The sequence below is a fragment of the Lepus europaeus genome, chromosome 11, assembly GCF_033115175.1.
Source record: "Lepus europaeus isolate LE1 chromosome 11, mLepTim1.pri, whole genome shotgun sequence".
Lineage (NCBI taxonomy): Eukaryota > Metazoa > Chordata > Mammalia > Lagomorpha > Leporidae > Lepus > Lepus europaeus.
In genome coordinates this window covers 18,141,462-18,167,595 of record NC_084837.1, presented here as the reverse complement: position 1 = coordinate 18,167,595, position 26,134 = coordinate 18,141,462, and the positions used below count along the sequence as shown (strand labels likewise).

Genomic DNA, 26,134 nt, shown 5'->3' with positions numbered 1-26,134 from the left:
AATTGTTTTTGATATTTAAACAAAGATTGTGTGGATTGTTTTTTTTTTTTTTTAAGATTTATTTATTTATTTGAAAGTCAGTTATGCAGAGAGAGGAGAGGCAGAGAGAGAGGTCTTCCATCTGCTGGTTCACTCCCCATTTGGCTGCAACAGCCGGAGCTGTGCCGATCCAAAGCCAGGAGCTAGGAGCTTCTTCTGGTTCTCCCACTTGGGTGCAGGGGCCCCAGCACTTGGGCCATCTTCTACTGCTTTCTCAGGCCACAGCAGAGAGCTAGATCAGAAGTGGAGCAGCTGGGACTCGAACTGACACCCATATGGGATGGTGGCACTGCAGGCTGCGGCTTACCTGCTATGCCACAGCGCTGGCCTCTGGATTGTATTTCAACAGTTATTAACAAGGGTCTTAAATTTCATGCCCTGTGGCCCAAGAAATGAATCTAATATCTGTCTATCTATCTTGCATAATGAAGTCATTCAAAATTTGAAAAGGAAACTCTGTATATAAAGGTGTTTTTTTGTGTGTGGTAATAAGAGAAAAACTGGAAGTATGCCAAATGTTTACCAAGTACATAATTAAGACCTTTATATTTGTTGAAATATTATGTAGTTTAAAAATAGTCTAGCAGATGCATAATTATGTATTTATGACCTAATAAAAATGAAAAATTAGAAATGAAAACTATCTTAAATTTTTACCTATGTGTGAATAGATAGTAAAATTACAAAGGGAGTAATGAAGATGAATTGTTTTGAGATGATAGGGTTTTATGTGTTTCCCTTATAGTTTGTATAATATGCTTCCATAATTTAGTTAACCCATCAACTCCACAATAAAATCATAAAGGACGTGTTTTCTTATCTTTCTGTCTAAAGATTTGAGTCAAATGACAAACAGAAGGCTGGATGTTGTTTTCTCTTTTAGGTTTTACCCAACGTAGATATTGACAGCATCTCAAATGGCAGTGCTGAGGTCAGTCTGCCTCTGCCTAGTCCCAGAGAAGCATCTCCTCTGCAAACCTGGATGCAGGTACATTTCAGAATTTTACCATGTGTGTCATTTTGAGTCCTGTTTGTCATTTCAACTCATGTTGTCCCATGTATAGCCTTTTATCATAGTCATGTTATATTTTTTAAAGTTTATTTTACTTATTTGAAAGGCTGAGTTACAGAGAGAGGGAGAGACAGAGATCTTACATTCACTGGCTCACTCTTCAAATGGCCACAATGGCCAGGGCTGGGTCAGGACTGGGCCAGGCCAAAGCCAGGAGCCTGGAACTCTGTCTATCTGGGTCTCCCATGTGGATGGTGGGGGTCTAAGTCTAAGAGAGTAATCATAATCATGTCAGCCTGTTGATCAGTTGGTTTAAGTTGTATTGTTGATGGAGTCCTTGGCAGACAAACTCATTTAATTAAAGTTTAAAAATTTTTATTTGATACATAATAATTGTATGTATTTATGGTATACAGTGTGATGTTTCAATGCATGTTGGAATGTGTAATGGTCATATCAAGGTTACGGACATTTCCATCACCTCAGACATTTATCATTTCTTTGTGTCCAGAACATTCAAAGTCCTCTCTACTAGCTGCTTTTTTTTTTTAACTTTTATTTAATAAATATAAATTTCCAAAAATATGCAACGCTTCATGAATTTGCGTGTCATCCTAGCGCAGGGGCCATGCTAATCTTCTCTGTATCGTTCCAATTTTAGTATATGTGCTGCCGAAGCGAGCACTGCTTTTTTTTTTTTTTTTTTTTTTTTTCAGATTATTTATTTATTTGAAAGGCAGAGTTACAGACAGAGAAGAGACAGAAAGAGAGAGATCTTTTATCTGCTGGTTTATTCCCCAATTGGCTGCAGTGGCAAGGGTCGGACCAGGCTGAAGCCAGGAGCTTCATCTGGGTCTCCTGTGAAGGTGCAGGCACCCGAGTCCTTGGGCCGTCTTCATCTGCTTTCCCAGGCGCATTAGCAGGAAGCTAAATCAGAAGTGTAATAGGTAGAACTTGAACCAGAGCCCATATGGGATGACAGCATCTCAGGAAGCAGATTAACTTGCTGCACCACTACTCTGGCCCCTCTACTAGATATTCTGAAATATACAGTTAATTATTGTCAGTCCTAAATATTTAATTTCTTATAGCTATTGGAAAGATGACCTAGTGACAGTGACTAGCTTGAATTTCATTCACTAATGAAATCAGTTCTTAGCAGGATATTTAAAATGGGTGCATGTAGCTTATATTATAAGTGGAATTATGATAAATTATATATATTTAAAAACATATATAATATGTTTTTTATACAATATAAAAAAGTTTTTGAAAATTCTTTTTTAGACTCCAGAATTAATTAAGGTAGATGAAGATGAGGTGAAGTTTCCAGGAACTAACTTTGATGAAGTAATTGATGTAATACAGGTAACAAACTTAAAAATGAGAAATTATTTTTATGCCAGTATTTTTCCAAATGATCAAGTATCATTTGACTATCAATATGACTATTATGTTACAGTGTTTTCAGAAATTTGATTTAACTTTTGAGTTAAATATGCTTTTTTTTTTTTAATGTAAACTTGTTATTCTGTAGGACAGTACTGTCTTCATTTCTATTCCCTGTTTTCATGAAGCTTAATGACTATCTGCTGTTTCTCACCTAGATCATATCTCTCCTGGCTCCTGGTTCCTACTTTCTTCTTTCTTTCCATTTTCTTTGGCTTCCCTCCTTCCAGTTTGTCTTAACTCTAACTTATTACATTTGTCTCTTTTGGTTTCTGGATTAGTGACAAGATCACCTGTTACATTGAGGAAAAGTTGTAAATGGTCTAAAATTCAAGGGACAGTTCCATGTGGGAGAAAGAGTTATAGGATTGATAGAAATAGTAAACTAGTGGGGAGAAAAGGAGGAAATAAAATATGAAGGCTTAGAGAAAAGATCATAGAACATAAAACTACTTGAATACTAATATGTCAGTAGACTAGAGAAGACATTTATCTATTATATTTCTTTGACTTTCAAAGCTGAGATCATTTTGATTAATCATAAAATGAAATCCTATTTTAGCATATGAAGAAGTTATGCAATGTTAATGCTCACAGGTGTGTCTTCTTATGTGGGTGCCACTTGAATGTTTCGAAGTCAGGAACCTTATTTATCCTTATATTTGGTAAAACTATTTATTCATCACACAAGTGAAAGTTATATAAGAAGGAGAGGGTTTAGAGTTCAAAGACAAGTGTTCCTACCTTTTTTGAGATACGTATTATATGGTGTGTTTATGATTTGCTTCAAAATGATATGTAAAAGGGAAAGTGGATTTGAGGGCTGAGCAGTCTAGATGACACAGGATTGATACTTGTTAAAACTAGGGAACAGGTAAATGTGATTCATGTGTAACAGATACAGTACATGAGTGCTACTTTCTTTTACTTTCAAATGTTATACCGTTTTTTGTAATAAAAAGTTTTTGAATTCCATAAATAATTTTTGATCGTGATGTTATGATACAAATAACTGCATTTTTAATGTAAATTATAGGTCCTGTAAGAGCAATGATATTTGGAAGCAATCAATTTTTTAATGGTAATAAGTTCATAAATTTCTAGAGGGAAATGTTAATAATGGTTTATGCAGGAATAACCAAGTTTTCCAGTTTGTTTTATGATTGTATAAAATAATATTGGATTTTGGCCAGTGCCGCAGCTCACTAGGCTAATCCTCCGCCTGCGGCACTGGCACCCTGGGTTCTAGTCCCGGTTGGGGTGCTGGATTCTGTCCCTGTTGCTCCTTTTCCAGGCCAGCTCTCTGCTGTGCCCCGCGAGTACAGTGGAGGATGGCCCAAGTGCTTGGGCCCTGCACCCGCATGGGAGACCAAGAGAAGCACCTGGCTCCTGGCTTCGGATCAGCACAGCGCACTCGCCGCAACATGCCAGCCATGGTGGCCACTTGAAGGGTGAACCAATGGAAAAAGGAAGACCTTTCTCTCTGTCTTTCTCTCTCACTGTCTAACTCTGCCTGTCAAAAAAAAAAAAAAAAAGAAAGAAAAAAAAGAAAAGAAAAGAAAGAAGAAATAATATTGGATTCTAAAAAGACAAAATAATTGTGTAATTAGTTTGTCTTCAGTGTGATATTTAATGAGTATTGAGCATTTGTAGTGTAATACTATGTGACTAGAAATGCTGCTGATTAATTTAAACCTGTGGTTGATTCACCAAGATCAGATTCCTGACTGTAGTTGTACTCCGTAGATGTTGACTGTGTAGTAACTTTGCTTTTACTGTTACTAGGAAGAGGAACACTGTGATGAAGTTCCAGAATACTCTGAACCAGTTCTCGAGTTTAACAGAAATGTTAAAGTTGTTTCCACAAAATATAATGGCCCTCCGTTTCCACCAGTTGCTTCCACTTTTCAGCCTACTACTGATATTCTGGATAAAGTAATTGAGAGAAAGGAAGCATTGGAAAATAGCTTAATTCAGTGGTGAGTTTACAATGGTCTTGGTACGAATTGAATTATAGTAGCAAATGCAAGGTACTTCAGAAAGTTTATGGGAAGAAAGATTAGAAGTTTCTGTTGGTGCAAAGTATTTTTGAAATCCATACATTTGAGAGGTCTTCAAAAAGTTCATGGGAAATGTGTACTATTAAATATTATGCATGAACTTCAAAATATTTTGTATTAGAATGAACTTGTCTCTTAAATTCCATGATTCCACAGACTTTTTGAGGTATCTGCATTTAATACCGACCACTATGAAAAGGTACCATTTTCTATTTCTTTTATATTATTACATAATACAATAAGTAACAAGTTCTAATATATAATTGTTATAACTATGTAACAAACTTAGAAAATAATACTTTTTTCATAGTGGTAGGTATTATATGTAGGTACTTCAAAAAGTCTATGAACTTTATGGATATAACTTATGTAACATATATAACTTCTATTACATATGTAACTTATTAACATATATATGTTACTTTTTGGATTTATATATGACATGCATATGTTACATGTATAATTTATCAACATATATAACTTTATGGATCTCAATATGTATATAACATATTGTGTTATATATATAATTTATTGCTTATTATAACATTCTTACATATTACATATGATATGAAATGAACTCATCCCTATTTTTACTTTGAGAAGCCTTAATGCAGTTATGGAGTAAACTAAACAAGTAAATATAGTTGTTAAAATTAGGTTTAGAAGAATATTTGATGATACTGAAGTATATTAAAAATATACTAGTGTATAAGTGAAGCAGGTTGCTAACAGTCAAGCCCCACTGTCCAGTACCTCACTGAAAAAAAGTATGTAGAACAAAAGTGAGAAAAACCCATCAAATTCCTAAACTGTTTATCCCTGAATTTATGATCATAAATGAGCCTTAAAAACTAGTCTGTTAGGGGCTGGCGCCATGGTGCAGTAGGGTAATCCTGTGCCTGCAGCGCCGGCATCCCATATGGGCACTGGTTCTAGTTTCAGCTGCCCCTCTCCAATCCAGATCTCTGCTATGGCCTGGGAAAGCAGTAGAAGACGGCCCAAGTGTTTGGGCCCTTGCACCCGCATGGGAGACTGGGAAGAATCCCCTGGCTCCTGGCTTCCAGTCAGCACAACTCCTGCCATTGCGGCCATCTGGAGAGTGAACCAATGGAAGGAAGACCTTTCTCTCTGTCTCTCCCTCTCACTGTCTGTAACTCTACCTCTCAAATAAATAAATAAAAATTTTTAAAAAACTAGTCTATTATATATGTCCTGAATTTTCTACAGTGAACATAGATTATTGACATATAATAATTTTTTAAATATTTTATTTATTTATTTGAGAGGCAGAGTTACAGACGGAGAGACAAAGAGTTCTTCCATTCACTGGTTCACTCCCTAAATGACTACACGGGCCTGAGCTTGGCCATTCTGAAGCCAAGAGCTAGGAGCTTTCTCCGGGTCCCCCACGTGGATGCAGGGGCCCGAGCACTTGGGCCATCTTGTACTGCTTTCCCAGGCCATAGCAGAGAGCTGGATCAGAAGTGGAGCAGCCAGGTCTCGAACTGGTGCCCATATGGGGTGCTGGTACTGCAGGAGGCGGCCTCACCCACTACACCAGAGCACTGGCCCCGGAAATAGTGTTTAAGAGGAAAGCAAACCTATATCACAGCCTGTGTATTTACTTCCTGGGAGAGAGGGCAGCTGGACTTCTTTTCCAGCTTGGATGTTACTTGGTTTCATATGTGTGATCTCAGAGTGGGGATCTAAGTGGGTACACAATATGGCCAACTCTTACTCTGACTGAGGGGCTTTGTGAAACTTTTCATTACATTTCAGATTGCTGAAAGATTTTTATTTGATTTTGTGAACTGTTTCCCACAAAGAAATTCTGTTTCAGGGGATTTATTTGCCTGGAGACACATTTTATTCTTCTTTCTAGATTTCACTTGCAGAGTGACTGCTTTCAAGTGTAAATGTCTGTGCCTATCAGTAAAGGTGTTTTTTTTTTTTTTTTTAAGGAGCAATATGTCTAACATTTTATACATTTCAATCAAATTTAGGAATTCTTAACTTTTGTTCCTTCCTCCCCCAGGGTAGAACAAGAAATAATGTCAAGAATCATCTCTGGGTTCCTTCCAGTCCGACAGCAGGCCAGACCTGATGTCAGTGTCTCGGTCAGTGAGGCAAGTGAGCCTTTGTCCTCTGATGCTGGTAAGTGAAATGGAATTTTTTATTTCTTTGCTATTGAAAAACAAAACCTGGGGCCCTTGCTGTGGCGCAGGGGGTTAAAGCCCTGGCCTGAAGCCAGTTCTAGTCCTGGCTGCTCCACTTCCAATCCAGCTCTGCTATGGCCTGGGAAAGCAGTAGAAGATGGCCCAAGTCCTTGGGCCCCTGCACCCGCATTGGAGACCCAGAAGAAGCTCCTGGCTCCGGATTGGTGCAGTTCTGGCCGTTGTGGCCAATTGGGTAGTGAACCATCAGGGAGTGAACTATCGGATGGAAGACCTCACTCTCTCTCTCTTTGCCTCTTCTCTCTCTGTGTAACTCTGACTTACAAATTAAATAAATAAATCTTTCAAAAAAAAAAAAAAAAAAACTTTTAGTTCGATATGGATTTCTATATTCCAGGAGTAAGTCAGTCTTTGGCTGACAGAGATAAGCTCTTACTTCAAGGCTTGCCTCCCAGTGCTTCTCTGTAGTGAAGTTACTTCTCCCTGGCTCCCTGATTTCATATTGCAGTTTTCAGATTATTCAACCTCTCTCCATCCCTTCCACCCTAGCACTTTCCACTGTTATCATGAGTATCAGATTACATATCTGACTGATTCAGGATTAAGGTTTACATATCTGACTCATTGAGTATTAAAGATATTTCTCCTTCAGTGCCTAACCCTTCTCAGTCTAGGTTAGATTCTTAGCTCTGGCTCCTGACTCCAGCTTCCTGTTAATGCAGAACCTGGGAGGCAGTGGGGATGACGCAAGTAGTTGGATTCTTGCCACTCATGTGAAGACCTTAATTGAGTTCCTGGCTTCTGGCTTCTGGGGTCAGGCTCCAGCCTGTTGCAGGCATTTGAGGGAGTGAACCAATGGATAGGAACTCTGTCTCTGTCTCTCTGCTCTTCCTTCTGCTCTCCCCAATCCTCACCTCTCAAACAAATAAAAATTTCAAAGAGTTAAAGTATTCATTAAATGGTTAAATGAACTTTCTTTACAGAGCCCATGTCCTTTTGATTCTTATTTCCCCCTTCCTCCTTATCCTTTTCCTCCCCCTCTACATTTCATCAGATTTTTAAAGATACAATGTACTGGGGCTGGCAGGGTGGCACAGCGGGTTAAAGCCCTGGCCTGAGGCACCAGCATCCCTTACAGGCACCGGTTCTAGTCCCAGCTGCTCCTCTTCCGATCCAGCTCTCTGTTGTGGCCTGGGATAGCAGTAGAAGATGGCCTGGGTCCTTGGGTTCCTGCACCCACGTGGGATACCTGGAGGAGGCTCCTGGCTCCTGGCTTCTGGCTTCTGGTTTCGGATCGGAACAGCTCCAGCCATTGCAGCCATCTGGGGAGTGAACCATCGGATGGAAAACCTCTCTTGGTCTCTGCCTCTCTCTGTAACTGTCTTTCAAATAAATAAAATAAATCTTTAAAAAAAGATACAATATACTTTCCATAAAATTCGCCAGTTTTAAGTGTACAGTTCAATAAATTTTGATAAATACACACAGCTGTACATTAGCCACCCAATTGTGATACAGGAAAATGTTTCTGGGCAGGCATTGTAGACTGCAATTTAAACCACCACCTGCAACTCTGGCATTTCTTATGAGCACCAGTTCAAATCCTGGCTACTCCACTTTTGATCCAGCTCCCTAGTAATGTACCTGGGAAAGCAGTACAAGTTAGCCCAAGCCACCCACATGGGAGACCCAGATGGAGTCCCAGGCTCCTTGCTGTGGCCTGACTCAGCCCTTGCTGTTGCTAACCATTTAGTGAGTAAACTAGCAAATGGAAGATCTCTCTCTCTCTGCTCTCCTTCTCTCTGTGTAACTGTTTTACAATAAATGAATAATTCTTTAAAGAAAAGAAACAGAAGAACATTTCCATCATTCCCAGAGGTTCCCTTTTTCCACTTTGTAGATAAGTCCTAATCCCTATAAGTGCTCACTGGCCCCTAACAAACATTGGCCTGCTTTCTGGCTGCTTTCTATCACTGTATTTTTTAAAAATTTTTTAGGATTTCATACATATGTAATATTTAGTCTTTTGTTGGCTGGTTTCTTTTTGTTTAGCAGAAAGCTTTGACAATCAGGCTGTTGCATGTAGTGATATTAGACTATTTGGAAATACTATAATTTGTTAGTACATTTATCAGTTGATGGATAATTTGTCATATTTTGTTTTGGCTATTATGAATAAATCTATCAACATTTGCAACAGTTTTTGCATAGACACATCTTTTTTTTTTTTTAAAGATTTATTTATTTATTTGAAAGAGTTACACAGAGAGAGGTGTCTTCCATCCGATGGTTCACTCCCCAGATGGCCACGAAGGCCAGAACTGCACCGGTCTGAAGCCAGGAGCCAGGAGCTTCTTCTGGGTCTCTCACGCGGGTGCAGGGGCCCGAGGACCTGGGACTTCCTCTACTGCTTTCCCAGGCCATCACAGAGAGCTGGATCGGAAGAGGAGCAGCTGGGTCTTGAACTGGCGCCTATATGGGATGCCGGAGCTTCAAGCCAGGGCGTTAAGCCGCTGCGCCACAGCGCCGGCCCCTGATATATCTTTTCATTTCTGGTGATCATATGAGAAGTAAATGCTTAACTTTGTAAGAAACCGCTAAATATTTTGTAAAGTAGATATACTATTTTTCATTCCAGCTAATGAATGAGAGTTCCATTTGCCCACAGCTTCACCAATACATAGTGTTGTCAGTGTTTTTATTCTAGCCATATATATATATGTGGAGATCTCGCATTGTTATTCTTATTTGCATTTCATTTTCTACTAATGATTGAGTAATGTAATTACCAATGATGACTAATTATATTGTAAAGCTTTTCATTGCTTGTTTACTAGCTTTATACTATTTTGGTGAAATATCTTTTCAAATCTTTTTGCCCTTTTTCAAGTTGAGGTTTGTGGCCTCATTGAGTTACAGCATTCTTTATTCTGTATATAAATCCATTATTGGGTATATTTTTGTTTGTTTCAACAGAATTTCTATTATTTGTGTTAATTCTGTATATAAATCCATTATTGGGTATATTTTTGTTTGTTTCAAGAGAATTTCCATTATTTGTGTTATTATCTTAGTTTGTTGTATAAGTTGATATGTTTGTATTTTCATTTTTAGTCTCTTGTCACCCCCACATAAACACATATTGAATTTCAAAAATTTTAAGAATTAAGGTTTGGCCGGCGCCACGGCTCAGTAGGCTAATCGTCCGCCTTGCGGCGCCAGCATACCGGGTTCTAGTCCCGGTCGGGGCACCGATCCTGTCCCGGTTGCCCCTCTTCCAGGCCAGCTCTCTGCTGTGGCCAGGGAGTGCAGTGGAGGATGGCCCAAGTGCTTGGGCCCTGCACCCCATGGGAGACCAGGAGAAGCACCTGGCTCCTGCCATCGGATCGGTGCGGTGCGCAGGCCACAGCGCGCCTACCGCGGCGGCCATTGGAGGGTGAACCAACGGCAAAAGGAAGACCTTTCTCTCTGTCTCTCTCTCACTGTCCACTCTGCCTGTCAAAAAAAAAAAAAAAAGGTTTGGCTTGCAAGCATGTTTCTTGCTCACTTACTCTGGAATTCTTTCATGTTTTAGTGGAAAGAACAAGCAGTGGTGTCCTCCGGCTTTTTGTTGACGCTGGGGTTCCTGTGAACTCAGATGTGGTTAGCCATTTTGTGAATGAAGCACTTGCTGAGACCATTGCTGTCATGCTGGGTGACAGAGAAGCAAAGAACCCACATCCCACTGCTTCGGTCGTTCCTGGTGATGTTTTAACCAATGAAACAGACTTGCCGGTAGGGATGTCTTTCCTTCCACCTAGAATTCTGGGGAATTTTGATATATTATTAATAGCAAAATGGAAAAGCTATAAAAAGCATAATATGACATCATGCTGTGTTGTATAATTTTATTTTTTGTTGCTATGAATTAAAGTAACATTTTCCTAAGAATTTTATTGAAAGTTTTAAAAAAAATCTATATAAAGGTTGAAAGCATGAACACCTTCATACCTTGTACCTTTATTTAGCAATTGATAGAATTTTGACACTTTTTTCCAATCTTTATATCTGCTATATATAATAAACTGGTTGAAAGTTGCAGACATTGTAACACTTTACTTTGAAAGCATCAGCAGTCTCTCCTAAGAACAAGATGTTATCTGTAAACCAGAATACCGTTGTCATACTCACTGAATTTAACATTGATATGTTAATAATGTAGGATATGAGACCATATTCAAATTCCCTGATTATTACAAAAATGTCCTTCGTAGCTTTTTATTTTATTTTATTTTTAAAGAATATTTATTTTATTTATTTGAAAAAGTTACAGAGAGAGGTAGAGACAGAGAGAGAGATCTTCTATCCGCTGGTTCACTCATTCCCCAGAGGGCTACAATGGCTAGAGCTGTGCCAATCTGAAGCCAGGAGCCAGGAGCTTCTTCCGGGTCTCCCACATGGGCGCAGGGGCCCAACCAAGGACTTGGGCCATTTTCTACTGCTATCCCAGGCCATAGCAGAGAACTGGATCAGAAGAGGAGCAGCTGGGATTAGAACTCGCACCCATATAGGATGCCAGCACTTCAGGCCAGGGCTTTAACCCACTGTGCCACAGCGCTGGCCCCAGCTTATTTTTAATTTAAAATATATCCAAGGAGCACATGTTACTTTGGGTTATCATATAAACTGATTTTTTTAATCTTTTAAAAATATGTTTCAGATACTTTTCTTATTGTTAGTTTAATTAGCCTTACTGTTGTTGGATTTTCTAACCTATTACAGCAGCATAGATTATACAGATCTAAAATTTACTCCACATTATTAGATGTTTAAAACTCCACAATCACTTCTGATGCTGCGTATGTATCGCAAAGAGATCATTTTATACAGGGAAATGTTTTAACTGATCCATTTGGTATCTAAAATTATATATGTTTTTGACTTTTGTAGAGATTGGGAGTGTGATTAGAGTGCCAACGATTTAGTATGTAGTTTTTGTGTGTGTGTTTCAAAGATCTATTTATTTGTTTGAAAGGCAGAGTGACAGGGAGACACACACATGCACACGTGCACACACAGATCTTCTGTGTACTAGTTCACTCCCCAAATTTCTACAACAGCTAGGTCTGGGCCAGGCCAAAGCCAGAAGCCAGGAACTCCATCCTGGTCTCCCACATGGGTGGCTGGAGCACAACAGCTGGGACCGTGCTCTGCTGCCTTCCCAAGCACATTAACTGGAAGCTGCATTAGAAGCAGTAGCTGGGACTCCAGCTGGCACTCCAATATGGAGTGCTGGCGTTACAAGCAGTGGCTCAACCCACCACAACAGTGGGCCTAGTAGATGGTTTTGAATCATATTTTGTTAGTGCACTGGTAACATGTGCAGTGCAGATGTGGTGGGGATTAATGGTTTTCTCTATGACAGTTAAATTGACTTGATTTCTGCCCATATACTGAATATACTTTTATGAGGGTAATTGAATATGAGGAAAAACAAAATAGTATGAGTAAGCAATTTATGTATTGTTAAAATCATGAATACAGTTGGTAACACCTTAATTTGAAATCCCAGATCTTTTCGTTAGTTTTATCTGCATAATAGAGAATCCTTAAAAGTTAAAAAAAACAAGCATTTTATCAAAATCTCTTTACTGAATATCTAGGGGGTCAAGACTTCTCTCTCCTTTCGCTCTCTCCACTCCCCAGTTTATTAATCCTTATCTTCAGGATTGTCTTGGCTTTCCTTGACCTTTTGTTATATTTAATATGTTGGCCGCAAACTTACATATTTTAAAATTAGTGTTGGGGCCGGCACTGTGACATAGTGGGTAAAGCTGCCGCCTGCAGTGCCAGCATCCCATATGGGCGCTGGTTCGCGTCCCGTCTTCTCCACTTCTGATCCAGCTCTCTGCTATGGCCTGGGAAAGCAGTACAAGATGGCCCAAGTCTTAGGGCCCCTGCACCTGTGTAGGAGACCTGGAAGAAGCTCCTGGCTTCGGATTGGCGCAGCTCCAAGTGTTGTGTTCAGTTGGGGAGTGAACTAGCAATGGAGGTCCTCTCTCTCTCTCTGCCTCTTCTCTCTCTGTGTAACTCTGACTTTCAAATAAATAAATAAATCTTTAAAAAATTAGTTTTTAAATTCCATAAAAATCATTTTGGAATTTTCATGGGAATTAATCTAATTTTGATGGTGGTTTAATTTGGAAATAATCGACATATTTGTAATACTGCCTTTTCTTAGCCGTCACATAAAATTTCGTGAAAAATTAAATGAGATGATTTATGAAAAGAGCTCGTTATTCTGGTATCTGGAACTTGATAAATACTCATAAGTAATAGTTCATCATCATTGTCCATTACCAACTCAAGGAGAATTTCGAATCATCCCATGATGATGAGCTGGCAGCATTATATTTGAAAACAGTGATTTTATACCATAAGTGTATGCAGTCAAGAAGAAAAAGCACAGTATATTTCCTTCATTTTAAAATGAAGGCTAAAATGCACTAATTACTAAACAATTCTATAGAATCTCTACCACACTTCATGGTTTTAAATTGAATATTAAATCACTACTCATTATACAGAATAAAGGCTAATCAACATAATATATGAAGATTTTCTAGAATGAGAGGAGAAAAAGCAGATTTTTAAAAATGGGTAAAGGTTATGATCAAGTTCACACATACAAGAGAAAGACAAATTGTCCATATACATGTAAAAAAGATGGTCATCCTCAATACTTAATGTGAAAAAAATTCACTGAAATTCCATTTGTGCCAATCAAGTTGGCAGAACTACTCTACCAGCTTATTAATGCTGTTGTTTCACAAACCTTAGGGAAATGGGTCTCCGCGTACCTTCCAGCAGTCATGTAAAATACTATAATCCTATAGAAGGAATAGGCAAAATCTGTCCAAATTAACACTGCAATTAGCCCTTTAACCAATCAGCTCCACTTCTGGAAGTTTATTCCTGAGATAAATCTTCATGCATCTGAAATGACTTAGTTAAGGTTATTTGATAACTCTGAGGAAGGGAATTAAAGTAGAAAAGATATAGGTAGGAGAGGAGACTTAGTTTTTGCTCTCATAGTTTTGTGCTTTTTGAATTTGGAACCATATGAATTGTTACTTCAACAAACCAATATTTATTTATTTATTTTAAGATTTATTTATTTATTTGAAAGTCAGAGTTACACAGAGAGAGGAGAGGCAGAGAGAGAGAGAGAGAGAGAGAGAGGTCTTCCATCCGATGGTTCACTCCCCAGATGGCTGCAACGGCTGGAGCTGTGCCGATCCGAAGCCAGGAGCCAGGAGCTTCTTCTGGGTCCCCCATGTAGGTGCAGGAGCCCAAAGATTTGGGCCATATTCTACTGCTTTCCCAGGCCATCACAGAGAGCTGGATCAGAAGAGGAGCAGCTGGGACTAGAACTGGCACCCATTTGGGATGCCAGTGCTTCAGGCCTGGGCTTTAACCCACTGTGCTACAGCACCGGCTCCAACAAACCAATATTTAAAATGTTCCCTCTTTCCCTCCCTAGACATTTCCATCTTCTCATTGTATTCATCTCTCTCCACCCACCCCTTAATTTTTCTTATCCTTCCATTACGTGCTCTATTCTTTTGTGCTAGAAGGCTGATTTTATACGTAAATACATGTATGTGTAGATATAATAACACATGTATGTGTGTATCTATCTATCTATCTATATAAAATCTTGTCAAGCAGTTAAAATGCTTCCTTTCTGTTGCATGACCATCAAATTGATAGTTGGGTTTAATCTTCACCTGTATCTATTTAATCTTCCTGTGTGTTTAAAAAAAAAAGGATGCCTTAGGTTTCTTTGGGGCCTACATCAGAGGTAGACTTATTTTGATAGCCAGAGAGTTCCTTGAGGTCAATTTTAGCCTAACAGCCAACTGTTAAAGAGCCACGGTACTATGGCTACATTTCTCCCCATCTATTTTAAATCTGTGTAGTCTATGAATGAGCTCATATTATTTCAAATGATTTTTATTTGAATGATTTAAGAATGATTTATCTTGTTTCATTAATTTGTATTAGGCAAGAGTGTGTACCCCAGTGGCTACCCCACAGCCTACTCCTCCTCATTCACCATCACCTGCTAAGGAGCATGTGTTGATAGAAACCCCTGTTGCTTCTCCCTGTGATTCAGATCATGATGTGGCTCTCCCTGTGAAAGAAATCCTTGCTGAAAAAGGTATAAACCTTATTTTCTCTAAATCAGGTTTAGCAACTATTAAGTAAATTTCATTATTTGTTTGATAAAATGTCTTGTAGATTAATACATACTTGGTACTAGGTTTTAGTACACCATTTTTTCTTGCAAGAAAATTAAGGAAATGATTGCCACTTCTTATAGTGTATAATCTATTAAGACACTCAGTATTTTATTTTCTCCCAAAGAAACTTTTTATTTAAGAGATACAAATTTCATAAATACAACTTTAGAATGCAGTGATTCTTCCCACCATATCCACCCTGCCACCCATACTCCCACCCCTCCTTCTCCTCTCTCTCCCATTCCTAATCCCATTCTCTATTAAGATTCATTTTCAATTAACTTTATACACTAAAGAGCATCTCTATACTAAGTAAAGATTTCAACAGTTTGCACACACACGCACACACACACTTAAACACAAAACCATTTGAGAACAAGTTTTACAGTTAACTCTCATAATACAACTCATCAAGGACTTAGGTCCTGCATGGGAAGTAAGTGCACAGTGACTCCTATTAATTTAACAATTAACGCTCTTATGTATGACGTCAGTGATTACCTGAGGCTCTTGACATGAGCTGCCTAGGCTAAGGAAGCCTTCTGAATCCACAAACTCCGTCAGTATTTAGACAAGGCCATAAGCAAAGTGGAAGTTCTCTTCCTCCCTTCATAGAAAAGTATATCATTCTTTGATGGCCACTTCTTCCCACTGGAGTCTGACTCACAGAGATCCTTCATGTAGGACATTTTTTGCCACAGTGTCTTGGCTTTCCATGCCTAAATGCTCTTGTGGGCTTTTCAGCCAGACAAGGATGCCTTAAGGGCTGATTCTGAGATCAGAATGCTGCTTAAAGTGGTTGTCAGACTACTTTAAGTATATGATGATGTTAAAAGTGATGTCTTTTCAAGATTTTTTTGTACTTTGCTAAATTAATTTGGGAATTTTACCATTAATGACCACCATTATCATCATTATTTATTAATGGTTATCACTATTACTTGTATGCTATATATTAAGGGATGTCAGGAGCAAAATATCTTGGCTTCCAATGGAGTTATTTGCTGACTTTCATCTTTTTCTTTCTCTTTTAGAAAGATCTTTAGGAAATGATATGCCTGCCATCACCCTTATTAATACTCCAGCAGTCACTCCTGCTACAACGCCTCCTCCAGCAGCAGCTATTACCCCAAGTTTGTCAGAGATTTCCATCGAGAAGTTGAAGATACCGAGCCCAGAGCTTCCTAAGCCATGGGCTGATGGAGACCTGCCTTTGGAAGAAGAGAATCCTGACTTTCTTCAAGAAGAGCTTCCTTACCCAAGAGCTATGTAAATGAGAACATGTGATTTTTCCCTTGGTATCTGGGGGTGATTGGTTCTAGAACGATGCCTCACCCCCACCCCTCACCATGAGTACTGAAGTCCACAGATGCTCAAGACCCTTAGGAAAACTGGCATAGTATTTGCAGATAGTCCACTCATGTCTTCTCACAGAATTTAAATCATCTCTAGATGACTTACAATACCTAACACAACCTAAATGCTATGTAACTAGTTGTATTGCGTAGGGAGTGCTGACGTGAAAAATCTGTGCATATTCTGTATGGGTAAACTATTATTGATCTGGGATTGGTTGAATGTATGATGTGGAACCTAAGGCTATGGAGGGCCAACTGTGTTTCCTTTTGGTAGCTCTACATTCCAACTTAAGATTGACTTATGTAACCCATTGAAAACATTCAAGAGGCCAGCACTATGGCATAGTGGGTAAAGCCACTGCCTGTGGTTCCGGCATCCTATATGGTGCCTGTTCATATGCCAGCTGCTGTTCTTCTGATCCAGCTCTCTGCTATGGCCTGGGAAAACAGTGGAAGATGGCCCAAGTCCTTGGGCCCCTGCACCCACATGGGAGACCTGGAAGAAGCTTCTGGCTTCTGGCCCAGCTCTGGCCATTGCAGCCATTTGGGGAGTGAGCCTACAGATGGAAGACCTCTCTCTCTCTCTCTCTCTCTCTCTCTCTCTCTCTATCTATCTATCTGCATCTGCCTCCCTGTAACTCTGCCTTTCAAATAAATAAATAAATAAATATCTTTTTTTAAAAGAAAGAAAACATGCAAATGATAAAACTTTGATAAACCAGAAACTATATTTTAGAAGGAAGAACTTTCATAAATATTAAGTTTTAAAATTACCAAATATATCTGTATCTTCATCTCTTTCTATTTTTTTAAAATTTATTTTATTTAAAAGGCAGTTACAGAGAGAGGGAGAAATATCTGCTAGTTCACTCCCTAAGTGGACCGCAATGCCCAGGGTTAGTCCAGACCAAAACCAGGAGCCAGGAACTTCATATGGTTCTCCCATGTGGGTAGCAGGGGCTCAGGTACTTTGGTCATCTTCCACTTCTTTCCCAGGCGCATTAGCAGGGAGCTGGATCAGTTGCAGGAGCCAGGACTCAAACCAGTGCCCATATAGGATGCCAGCATTGTAGCTGACAGCTTAACCTGCTGAGCCATACTGCCGGTCTCCATCTTTTTCTTTCTTTTTTTCCTTTTGTTTTAGCAGGTTTCTTTTTCCTTTTTTTTTAAATCTATTTTATTTATTTAAAAGATCTACAGAGAGAGGTAGAGACAGAGAAAGAGAGAGATCTTCCATTAGCTGGTTCATTCTCCAAATAGCCGCAGTGGCTGGAACTGAGCTGATCCTAAGTTAGGAGCCAGGAGCTTCTTCCAGGTCTCCCACATGGGTGCAGGGGCCCAAGGATTTGGGTCATCTGCTGATTTCCCAGGTGCGTTAGCAGGGTGCTGGAGCAGAAGTGGAACAGCCCCATATGGGATGCCAGTGCTTCAGACCCATTGTGACAAGCGCTGCCCCCCACATCTCTTTCTTAAAATATTTGAAATAGACTAAAATACAGCTGTTTCTCACATTGTTAATATTAGAAAATAACTTCTCCACAATGTGGATCATCATTTACTGTGATTGGTTAACTTTTATCTGACTATATATTTGCATATAGATTTATTTTGTGACTGAAAGAGCTTCCAGGATAACTACAATTAAAGTATAAAAACAGGTAAAAGCAGGGGCCAACACTGTTGCATAGCGAGCTAAGCATCTGCCTGTGGTTCCGGCATCGCATATGGGCGCCGTTTAAGTCCTGGCTGCTCCTCTTCTGATACAACTCTTAGCTATGGCCTGGGAAAGCAGTAGGAGATGGTCCAAGTACTTGGGACCCTGTACCCGAGCAGGAGACCCAGAAGAAGCTTCTGGCTCCTGGCTTCAGATCAGCCTAGCTCTGGCGGTTGTGGCCATTTCGGGAGTGAACCAGTGGATGGAGGTCCTTTCTCTCTGTCTCTCCCTTTCTGTGTCTGTAACTCTGTCTCAAATAAATAAGTAGATAGATAAATAAATAAAAATTTTAAAAAAACAAGGCTTTTAAAAAGAAGCATAAAAGCAATTTTAGAAAAATAAATTTCCTTAATTGCAATAGTATAGATTATGGTAATACTTTGTTCAAGGAGACATTTCTGCTTTTATATCAGTGGCCTTCAGGAATCCAGTATGTTCATAATATGTCTTCATTTTCCTAGTGTCATGTCTGTGGCTAAAGATGAAGAACCTGAGAGTGAGGATTTCCCAGCTCAGCCTGCGGCTCCAGAAGCAGTGCCCCTCACACCATTTCCTGCCAGTGCCAAAGCTCCTTCCTCCTCCCAGATGCCCACTTCTGATTCAACAACACCAGAGAGCACTTTGAGTGTCACTGTCACTGAAACAGAAACTCTAGATAGGCCCATCTCTGAAGGAGAGATTTTATTTAACGTTGGACAAAAATTGGCTACCAATGGTAAGTTACCTTGTATTAATTGATTTCACTGGTGGTTAGGTTATAACTTCCTATGGAGGGAATACTTTTTTATTTTTATTTTTTAATTAATTAATTTATTTATTTTTTTTGACAGGCAGAGTGGACAGTGAGAGAGAGAGAGAAAGGTCTTCCTTTTGCCGTTGGTTCACCCTCCAATGGCCGCCGCGGTAGGCGCGCTGCGGCCTGCTCACCGCACCGATCCGATGGCAGGAGCCAGGTGCTTCTCCTGGTCTCCCATGGGGTGCAGGGCCCAAGGACTTGGGCCATCCTCCACTGCACTCCCTGGCCACAGCAGAGAGCTGGCCTGGAAGAGGGGCAACCGGGACAGGATCGGTGCCCTGACCGGGACTAGAACCCGGTGTGCCGGTGCCGCAAGGCGGAGGATTAGCCTAGTGAGCCACGGCGCCGGCCAATACTTTTGTTTTAAAGGTTTTTCATTTAATTTTCAAGACTTAACATGGTATAGTAGAAAGTGCAAGGGCTCTGTGTAAGTTAGTTACTTTTTAAGAGCTCTAATTTCAGAAGATAAAATCTTCCTTACAACCCCACCCTCTGGAATTAGTAGCAATTTTAATAGTTTGAGGACATCCCCTTTTTGTCTATGCATGTATATATACCTAATTATATCCATATGTATCTATATGTTTAAAAATAGTATGTAATGCATACTATCTCAAATCCTGAATTTTTTACATAATGTGGACATCATTCAAAATTAATATATATGTCTACCTTATTTTTTTCCCAAATGTTTGTTTTCATCCACTTGAAAGAAAGAATAACACACACACAGAAAGATCTTCCATCTGCGGGTCACTCCTCCAGTAAATACAATAGCAATGATGTATCAGATTGAAGCCAGGAGCCCGGAACTTCATCCTGTTCTGCTGTGTGGGTGGAATGGCCCATGCGCTTGGGTTATGATCTGCTGCATTAGCATTAGTGATCTGCAGGATGCATTAGCAGCAAGCTGGGTTGGAAGCAGAGCAGCTGAGACTCAAACCAGTGCTCTTAGATGGGATATGGGCATCTCAAGTAGTGACTTTACCTACTGTGCCCTAACTAACTCCTACCCCTATCTTATATTTTTTAATATCTGAGTTGCATTATTTTTTAAATGATATTTCAAGGGCTTTTAGATGTTTTTTTCTTTTAAAAATTTATTTACTTATTTATTTGAAAGGCAGAGAGGTAAAGAGAGGCAGAGACAGGGAGAGAGGTCTTCCATCAGCTGGTTCACTCCCCAGATGGCTGCAACAACAGAGCTAGGCTAATCCAAAACCAGGAGCCAGGAGATTTTTCCAGGTCTCCCACATGGGTTCAGGGGCCCAAGGACTTGGGGCCATCTTCTACTGCTTTCCCAGGCCATAGCTGAGAGCTGGATGGGAAGTGGAGCAGGACTTGAACCAGCACCCATATGGGATGCTGGTGCCACAGGTGGCGGCTTTTGCTACTATGCCAGAGTGCTGGCCCATAGATTTTTTTTTTAAGATTTATTTATTTATATGAAAGTCAGAGTTACACAGAGAGAGGGCAGAGAGAGAGAGAAAGAGAGAGAGATAGGTCTTCCATCTGCTGGTTCACTCCCCAGATGGCTGCAATGGTTGGAGCTGTGCCGATCCGAAGTCAGGAGCCAGGAGCTTCTTCTGGGTCTCCCACATGGGTGCAGAGGCCCAAGGACTTGGGCCATCTTGTACTGCTTTCCCAGGCCATAGCAAAGAGCTGGATCGAAAGAGGAGCAGCCGGGTCTTGAACCGGCGTCCATATGAGATGCCGGTGCTTCAGGCCATGGCGCTAACCCGCTGCACCACAGCACTGGTCCCAGGTTTTTTTTGTTTTTTGTTTTTTGTTTTTTTATTTGACAGAGTTAGACAGCGAGAGAGAGAGAGACAGATAAAAAGGTCTTCCTTACATTGGTTCACCCCTCAAATGGCCGCTACTGCCAGAGCTACGCCGATCCAAAGCCAGGAGCCAGGAGCCAGGAGCTTCTTTCTGGTCTCCCATGCAGATGCAGGGGCCCAAGCACTTGGGCATCCTCCACTGCCTTCCCAGGCCACAGCAGAGAGCTGCACTGGAGGAGAAGCAACCGGGACTAGAACCCAGTGCCCATATGGGATGCCGGTGCCACAGGCACCAAGTGAGCCACGGTGCAGCCCTGATTTTTTTTTTAAAGGAAATTTTTTAAAAAAGATTTATTTATTTATGTGAAAGTCAGAGTTACACAGAGAGGAGAGGCAGAGAGAGAGAGGTCTTCCATCTGATGGTTCATTCCCTACTGGCCACAATGGCTGGAACTGTGCCGATCTGAAGCCAGGAGCCAGGAGCTTCTGGGTTTCCCACGTGGGTGCAGGGGCCCAAGGGCCTGGGCCATCTTCTACTGCTTTCCCAGGCCATAGCAGAGAGCTGGATAGGAGGAGGGGACTAGAACCGGAGCCCATATGGGATGCCGGTGCTTCAGTCTGGGACATTAACCCGCTGTGCCACAGCGCTGGCCCCGGGAAAAAATTTTTTTAAGGTTTATCTTATTTTTGTTTGAAAGGCAGAGTTACAGAGAGAGGTAGAGCAGAGAGAGAGAAAGAGAAGCTTATGTGCCGGTTCACTCCCCAAATTACCACTGTGGCCGGGGTAAGGCCAGGCCCAAACCAGGGACTGCCTTCATCTGGGTCTCCCAGATGAACAGGGGCCCAAGTCATCTTCTCTCTGTTTTCCCAGGTGTATTAGTAGGCAGCTAGATAGGAAGTGGAACAGCCGGCACTCAAACTGGTACCCATATGGGATGCCAGCATAGCAGGTGGTAGTTTAACCCATCAGGCCAGAATGCCAGTCCCATTTATCAGTTTTAATTTCATTAATATTATATAGCAATCCCTATTTCTCAATTTTTTAGTTACAGTTGCTTTCTATAGTCCCTTCCAGTTCTGACAGCTAATTGGTGAAACAGGAATCTTGTGTTGTAAACTGTACTTTAAAAAATACTGCTGAGATTGAGTAGTTAGTTATTTACTTGTTTTTTACTATCCCAGTATTTTATTGCAGTATAAGTTTGACTGTAACGTTCTGTGGCTTATCATGGTCAGATGATTTACTAAATTTGTGTTTTTTCTTTTTTCTAAATAATTACATTTTAATTTATAGTTTTAGGAGATGGAGGGCTGTATTTGACAAATCTAAATGATAGCCTATCCAGCACTCTGCAGGATGCCCTTGAAATGGTAAGGACATTGAATTCTAATGGGGACTTGTTGCCATTCATCAGATTTTTTGGTTCAGTTATTTGACACAAATTTTAGTAAAATATCTAGAAGGAATTTAAGGTTTCTTTCACATTTCATTATGTAATCTTATGAGAAAGAAAATTATTACTCTCTCTGGCTCCAGCAATTGCAGGGAAGAAAAGGAACACAGTTAATATAATCAGGTAATTAAATATAGCTCTATGCAAATTATTCCCTGGGTATGTTGGCTTTAGAATATTTGAACAAGACCTTAACTATTTAAAGCAACTCTCTTATGTTACAATTGTTATGTGTCCCTAACCACAATTAAAATTGTTTGTGCTAATACGTATTTAAATTTAATGGCTTTCAAAGGAAAAACTGAAATAGGATCCAGGGATACTGTACAGGAGAAAAAATCGGCATTAAAAATATCATATATATGCATATATGTAATTCAGAAGTGATAGTAGGAATTTTCTTTTGAAAAAAATGTCTAGGAAATATAAATTTTTACTTTGCATATATTTTCAACAATCTAAGCAAGAAAAGGTAATTATACTCAACTGTCATCTATATTTATCCATATCTTTTGCTAAGTATTGCTGTTATCACTGTTTTTTAAAATATTTTGCACAGGAGTATAAAAACACTTCATTAGGGAGTTTGTTTTAAATGGTATTCACTTTTTATTTATTTATATATTTATATTTATTTAAAAGGCAAGGTGACAGAGAAAGAGATAGAGACACACAAAAGACAGAGAGATCTTCCGTCTCTCTCGTCTCTGCAACAACTTGGGCTGGGCCATACTGAAGCGAGGAGCTGGGAACTCCATGCTGTTCTCCCTGTGGGTGGTGGGGACTCAAGTACTTGAGCCATCATCTGCTCCCTCCCTGAGCTGCGTTAGCAGGAAGCTGGATTGGAAGAGGGAGTATGACTTGATCCTAGGCTCTCTGATATGGAATATGGGCATTCCAAGCAGTGGCTTAACCCCCTTGGGCATAATGGCCACTCTATTGAGGAGGCTTTTTTAAATAATGTTTTAATGGAATGGTTGATTATTTTTTTTAAAAGGATTTGTTTAAATACATTTGAAAGGCAGAGTTACAGAGAGAGGGAGATGTGTCTTCCATCCACTGGTTCACTCCCCATATGGCCACAATGATCAGGGATGGACCATGCTGAATCCAGGAGCCAGGAGCCTCATCTAGGTTTCCCAAGTCTATGGCAAGGGCTCAAGCCCTTGGGCCAACCTCCAACTGCTTTTTGCAGGCACCTTAACAGGAAGCTGGATTGCATGCCCGTGTGGGATGCCAGTGTTGCAAGCAGTGGCTTAACCTGCTATGCCACAACACTGGCCCTGAACAGTTAATTAAAATTGTTTTTAAAGATTTATTTATTTATTTGAAAGGCAAAATAACAGAGAGGGGGAGAGAGCATGAAATCTTTCGTCCTGCTGGTTTACTCCCCAAATGGCTGCCATGCCCGAAGCTGAGCTGGTCCAAAGCCAGGAGTCAAGAGCTTCTTCCAGGTCTCTCATGTGGGTGCAGGGATCCAAGCTCTTGGGCCATCCTCTGCTGCTTTCCCAGGTACGTTAGCAGGGGGCTGGATTGAAATGGAGCAACCGGGACTCCAACAGTGCTCATTCTGGAAGGCCAGCACCACAGGTGGTGTTTTACCCACTACACCACAGTGCTGGATCCAACAGTTTTTTTAAATAGTGATTACTTATCACAAGTGATTGGTTGAATATATTGTGAAGAGTATACACAATCAATTTTATGAAATAATATGGGATAAAGGAATAAATGAAACATCTTTATTCTCACAGAAACCTCATACTAATGTTTGGCTTATTTTATATGCTATTAAAGCATTTTTATCTATTCTTAGAACTTATCCAAATGCTACCACATGTTTACGTTTCTTTAAATAGCTAAATTGAACTAGTACTAAATATTAATTTCTTTCTTTCTACATTTGAAATTAAATTCTAATTTATATTTTAAGATGCTTAAATTAAATATGCTACAAGTTTATATACTAAAGTCAAATTCAAAAGAACAATCTGGAAAAACCCAGAATAATTCGACTGTATCAGTAGGTGTTTATCTATGAATATATGGGAATATATGAGCTTTTTATTCCAAAGTTGATCAACTTTATTTCACTAAAAATAAAATAATTTAGGGTGGTAGACATTTGGCACAGGAATTCCAGCTCCCTGCTAATATGCACCTTAGGAGGCAGCAAGCCTTAGATCAGGTGGTTGGTTCCCTGTTACCCAGACTGAGTTCTGAGCTCCTGGTTTCATCCTGGTCTAGTTCTGGCTGTTGTGGGCTTTTGAGAAAAGAACCAGTAGGTAGAAAGTCTCTTCCTTCCTCTCTGCCTTTCAAATAAAAAAAAATTTTTTTTTTTTCAAAAAATTTGCTCTTTATGAACTTCAGAACATTTTAATGCCTATATTTACAAGGGAACGAGTTTATCTAAAATTGTCGTATAAAATTCCTTTTTGGCTGTGTGTATAAGGTGCACATGAATGATAAATGAATTTTGTGTTTAGACTTGGTTCCCATTGCCAAGATACCTCATTCTAGGTACATGAATATTCCACTATCCAAAATCTGAAAACACTGCTGATTTCAAGCATTTTAGATGAGTATACCCAATCTGTATTGTTTTATGATGACTGCTGAGTTTTTATCAATTGAAAATGGAGAAAAATGGAATGGTCTGATAAAATTTGTTGTTGTGCTGTCTTTTTGTTTCTTTCAGGAAGATGATTCTCCCAGTGAAGGACAGGTGATTAGGAAACCCCATAAAGAATGTCATACAGAGGCAGTTCTTTCTCTTCTTGCTAAACAAAACCAGGAGCCAGTAGTTTCAGAGCAAGCAGCCTGTCATTCAGAGGTACTTCCCCAGGGAAAAAGCTTTATTTAACACGATATTGTCTTCTTCAATCTGTGTACTTATAATTATTTCATAGGTATAATTTTTTATAATTATTTTCATAGGTATAATTATTTCTTTTTTTTATAATTAGATAGGCAGTTAGAGAGAAAGACAGAGAGAAAGGTCTTCCTTCCATTGGTTCACCCCTCAAATGCGCTGTGCTAATCTGAAGCCAGGAGCCAGGTGATTCTTCCTGGTCTCCCATGCAAGTGCAGTGGCCCAAGCACTTGGGCCATCCTCCACTTCCTTCCCAGGCCACAGCAGAGAGCTGGACTGGAAGAGGAGCAGCAGGGACTAGAACCCAGCGCCCATATGGGATGCCAGCACCTCAGGCGGAGGATTAACTAAGTGAGCCACGGTGCTGGCCCCCATAGGTATAGTTATTTCATAGGTATAATTTTTTTAAGATTTTTTTTAATTTGGAAGACATAGTTGCAGAAATAGAGAAATATCTTTCATCCAAATTCATTTGGGATTTCACTCTCCAAATGGCCACAATGACTGGGACTGGGTCATGACAAAGCCAGGAGTTTGGAACTCCATCTGGGTTCCCTGTGTGCATGGCAGAGGCCCAAATACTTGTGCCGTCTTCTACTGTTTTCCTAGGACCATTAAAAGGAAGCTCCATTGGAAGCAGAACAGCTGTGACTTGAACTGGTGCTCAAATGGGCTGCCAGGGTCGCAGATAGTGGCTTCACTTGCTGTGCCACAACGCCGGCCCCTGGGTGTGACACTCATGCTTTTTCAGTTGTAGTATTTTCCCCTTCAGCTGTTTCATTGTAAAGTACGTGCTAACAGCACCAGGCAGTTTTTATTCATGATGAGATTTATGCAAGTATTTTCTGTTACTCTACTCTGAAGCTGCAGGAACAGTGTTTAACAGGTGCCAGGAATTAGCGTTTTAAAGTATAATAGCATTTTTCGTACATGTTTTATTGCTGTCTAGTAGGAAGTTGAAAAACAGGTAATAGTTAACTTCATAAGAAATAAGATATTAAAAAGCCTATCATCAGCTGCCTTATTAAACTAACTTTAATATAGCTTGGTTCTCATTTGATGTGCATGTGGCATGATAAGCACTTTCTGAAACCTTGAAGTAGTTAAGTGGTGTGGATTGTATTTGATTATAATGCAAAG

General features: G+C 40.0%; 1 protein-coding gene and 1 non-coding gene across 3 annotated transcripts in view; one reads left to right on the top strand and one right to left on the bottom strand.

The window, feature by feature from the left end:
* KIAA0586 (KIAA0586 ortholog) overlaps nt 1-26,134 on the top strand; it is a 120,919-nt gene that overhangs the window by 42,801 nt on the left and 51,984 nt on the right. For both annotated transcript variants that reach the window (XM_062205043.1, XM_062205044.1), the window contains 10 exons: nt 923-1,027; nt 2,339-2,419; nt 4,286-4,479; nt 6,596-6,714; nt 10,309-10,508; nt 14,781-14,937; nt 16,054-16,288; nt 18,553-18,806; nt 21,963-22,039; nt 24,821-24,955. In XM_062205043.1, coding sequence (XP_062061027.1) covers nt 923-1,027; nt 2,339-2,419; nt 4,286-4,479; nt 6,596-6,714; nt 10,309-10,508; nt 14,781-14,937; nt 16,054-16,288; nt 18,553-18,806; nt 21,963-22,039; nt 24,821-24,955 — 1,557 coding nt within the window. The remainder of the gene's footprint in view (nt 1-922; nt 1,028-2,338; nt 2,420-4,285; nt 4,480-6,595; nt 6,715-10,308; nt 10,509-14,780; nt 14,938-16,053; nt 16,289-18,552; nt 18,807-21,962; nt 22,040-24,820; nt 24,956-26,134) is intronic.
* On the bottom strand, nt 1,630-1,736 carry LOC133770645 (U6 spliceosomal RNA). The gene has a single exon (XR_009867355.1). It is a non-coding gene; the product is annotated as a U6 spliceosomal RNA (small nuclear RNA).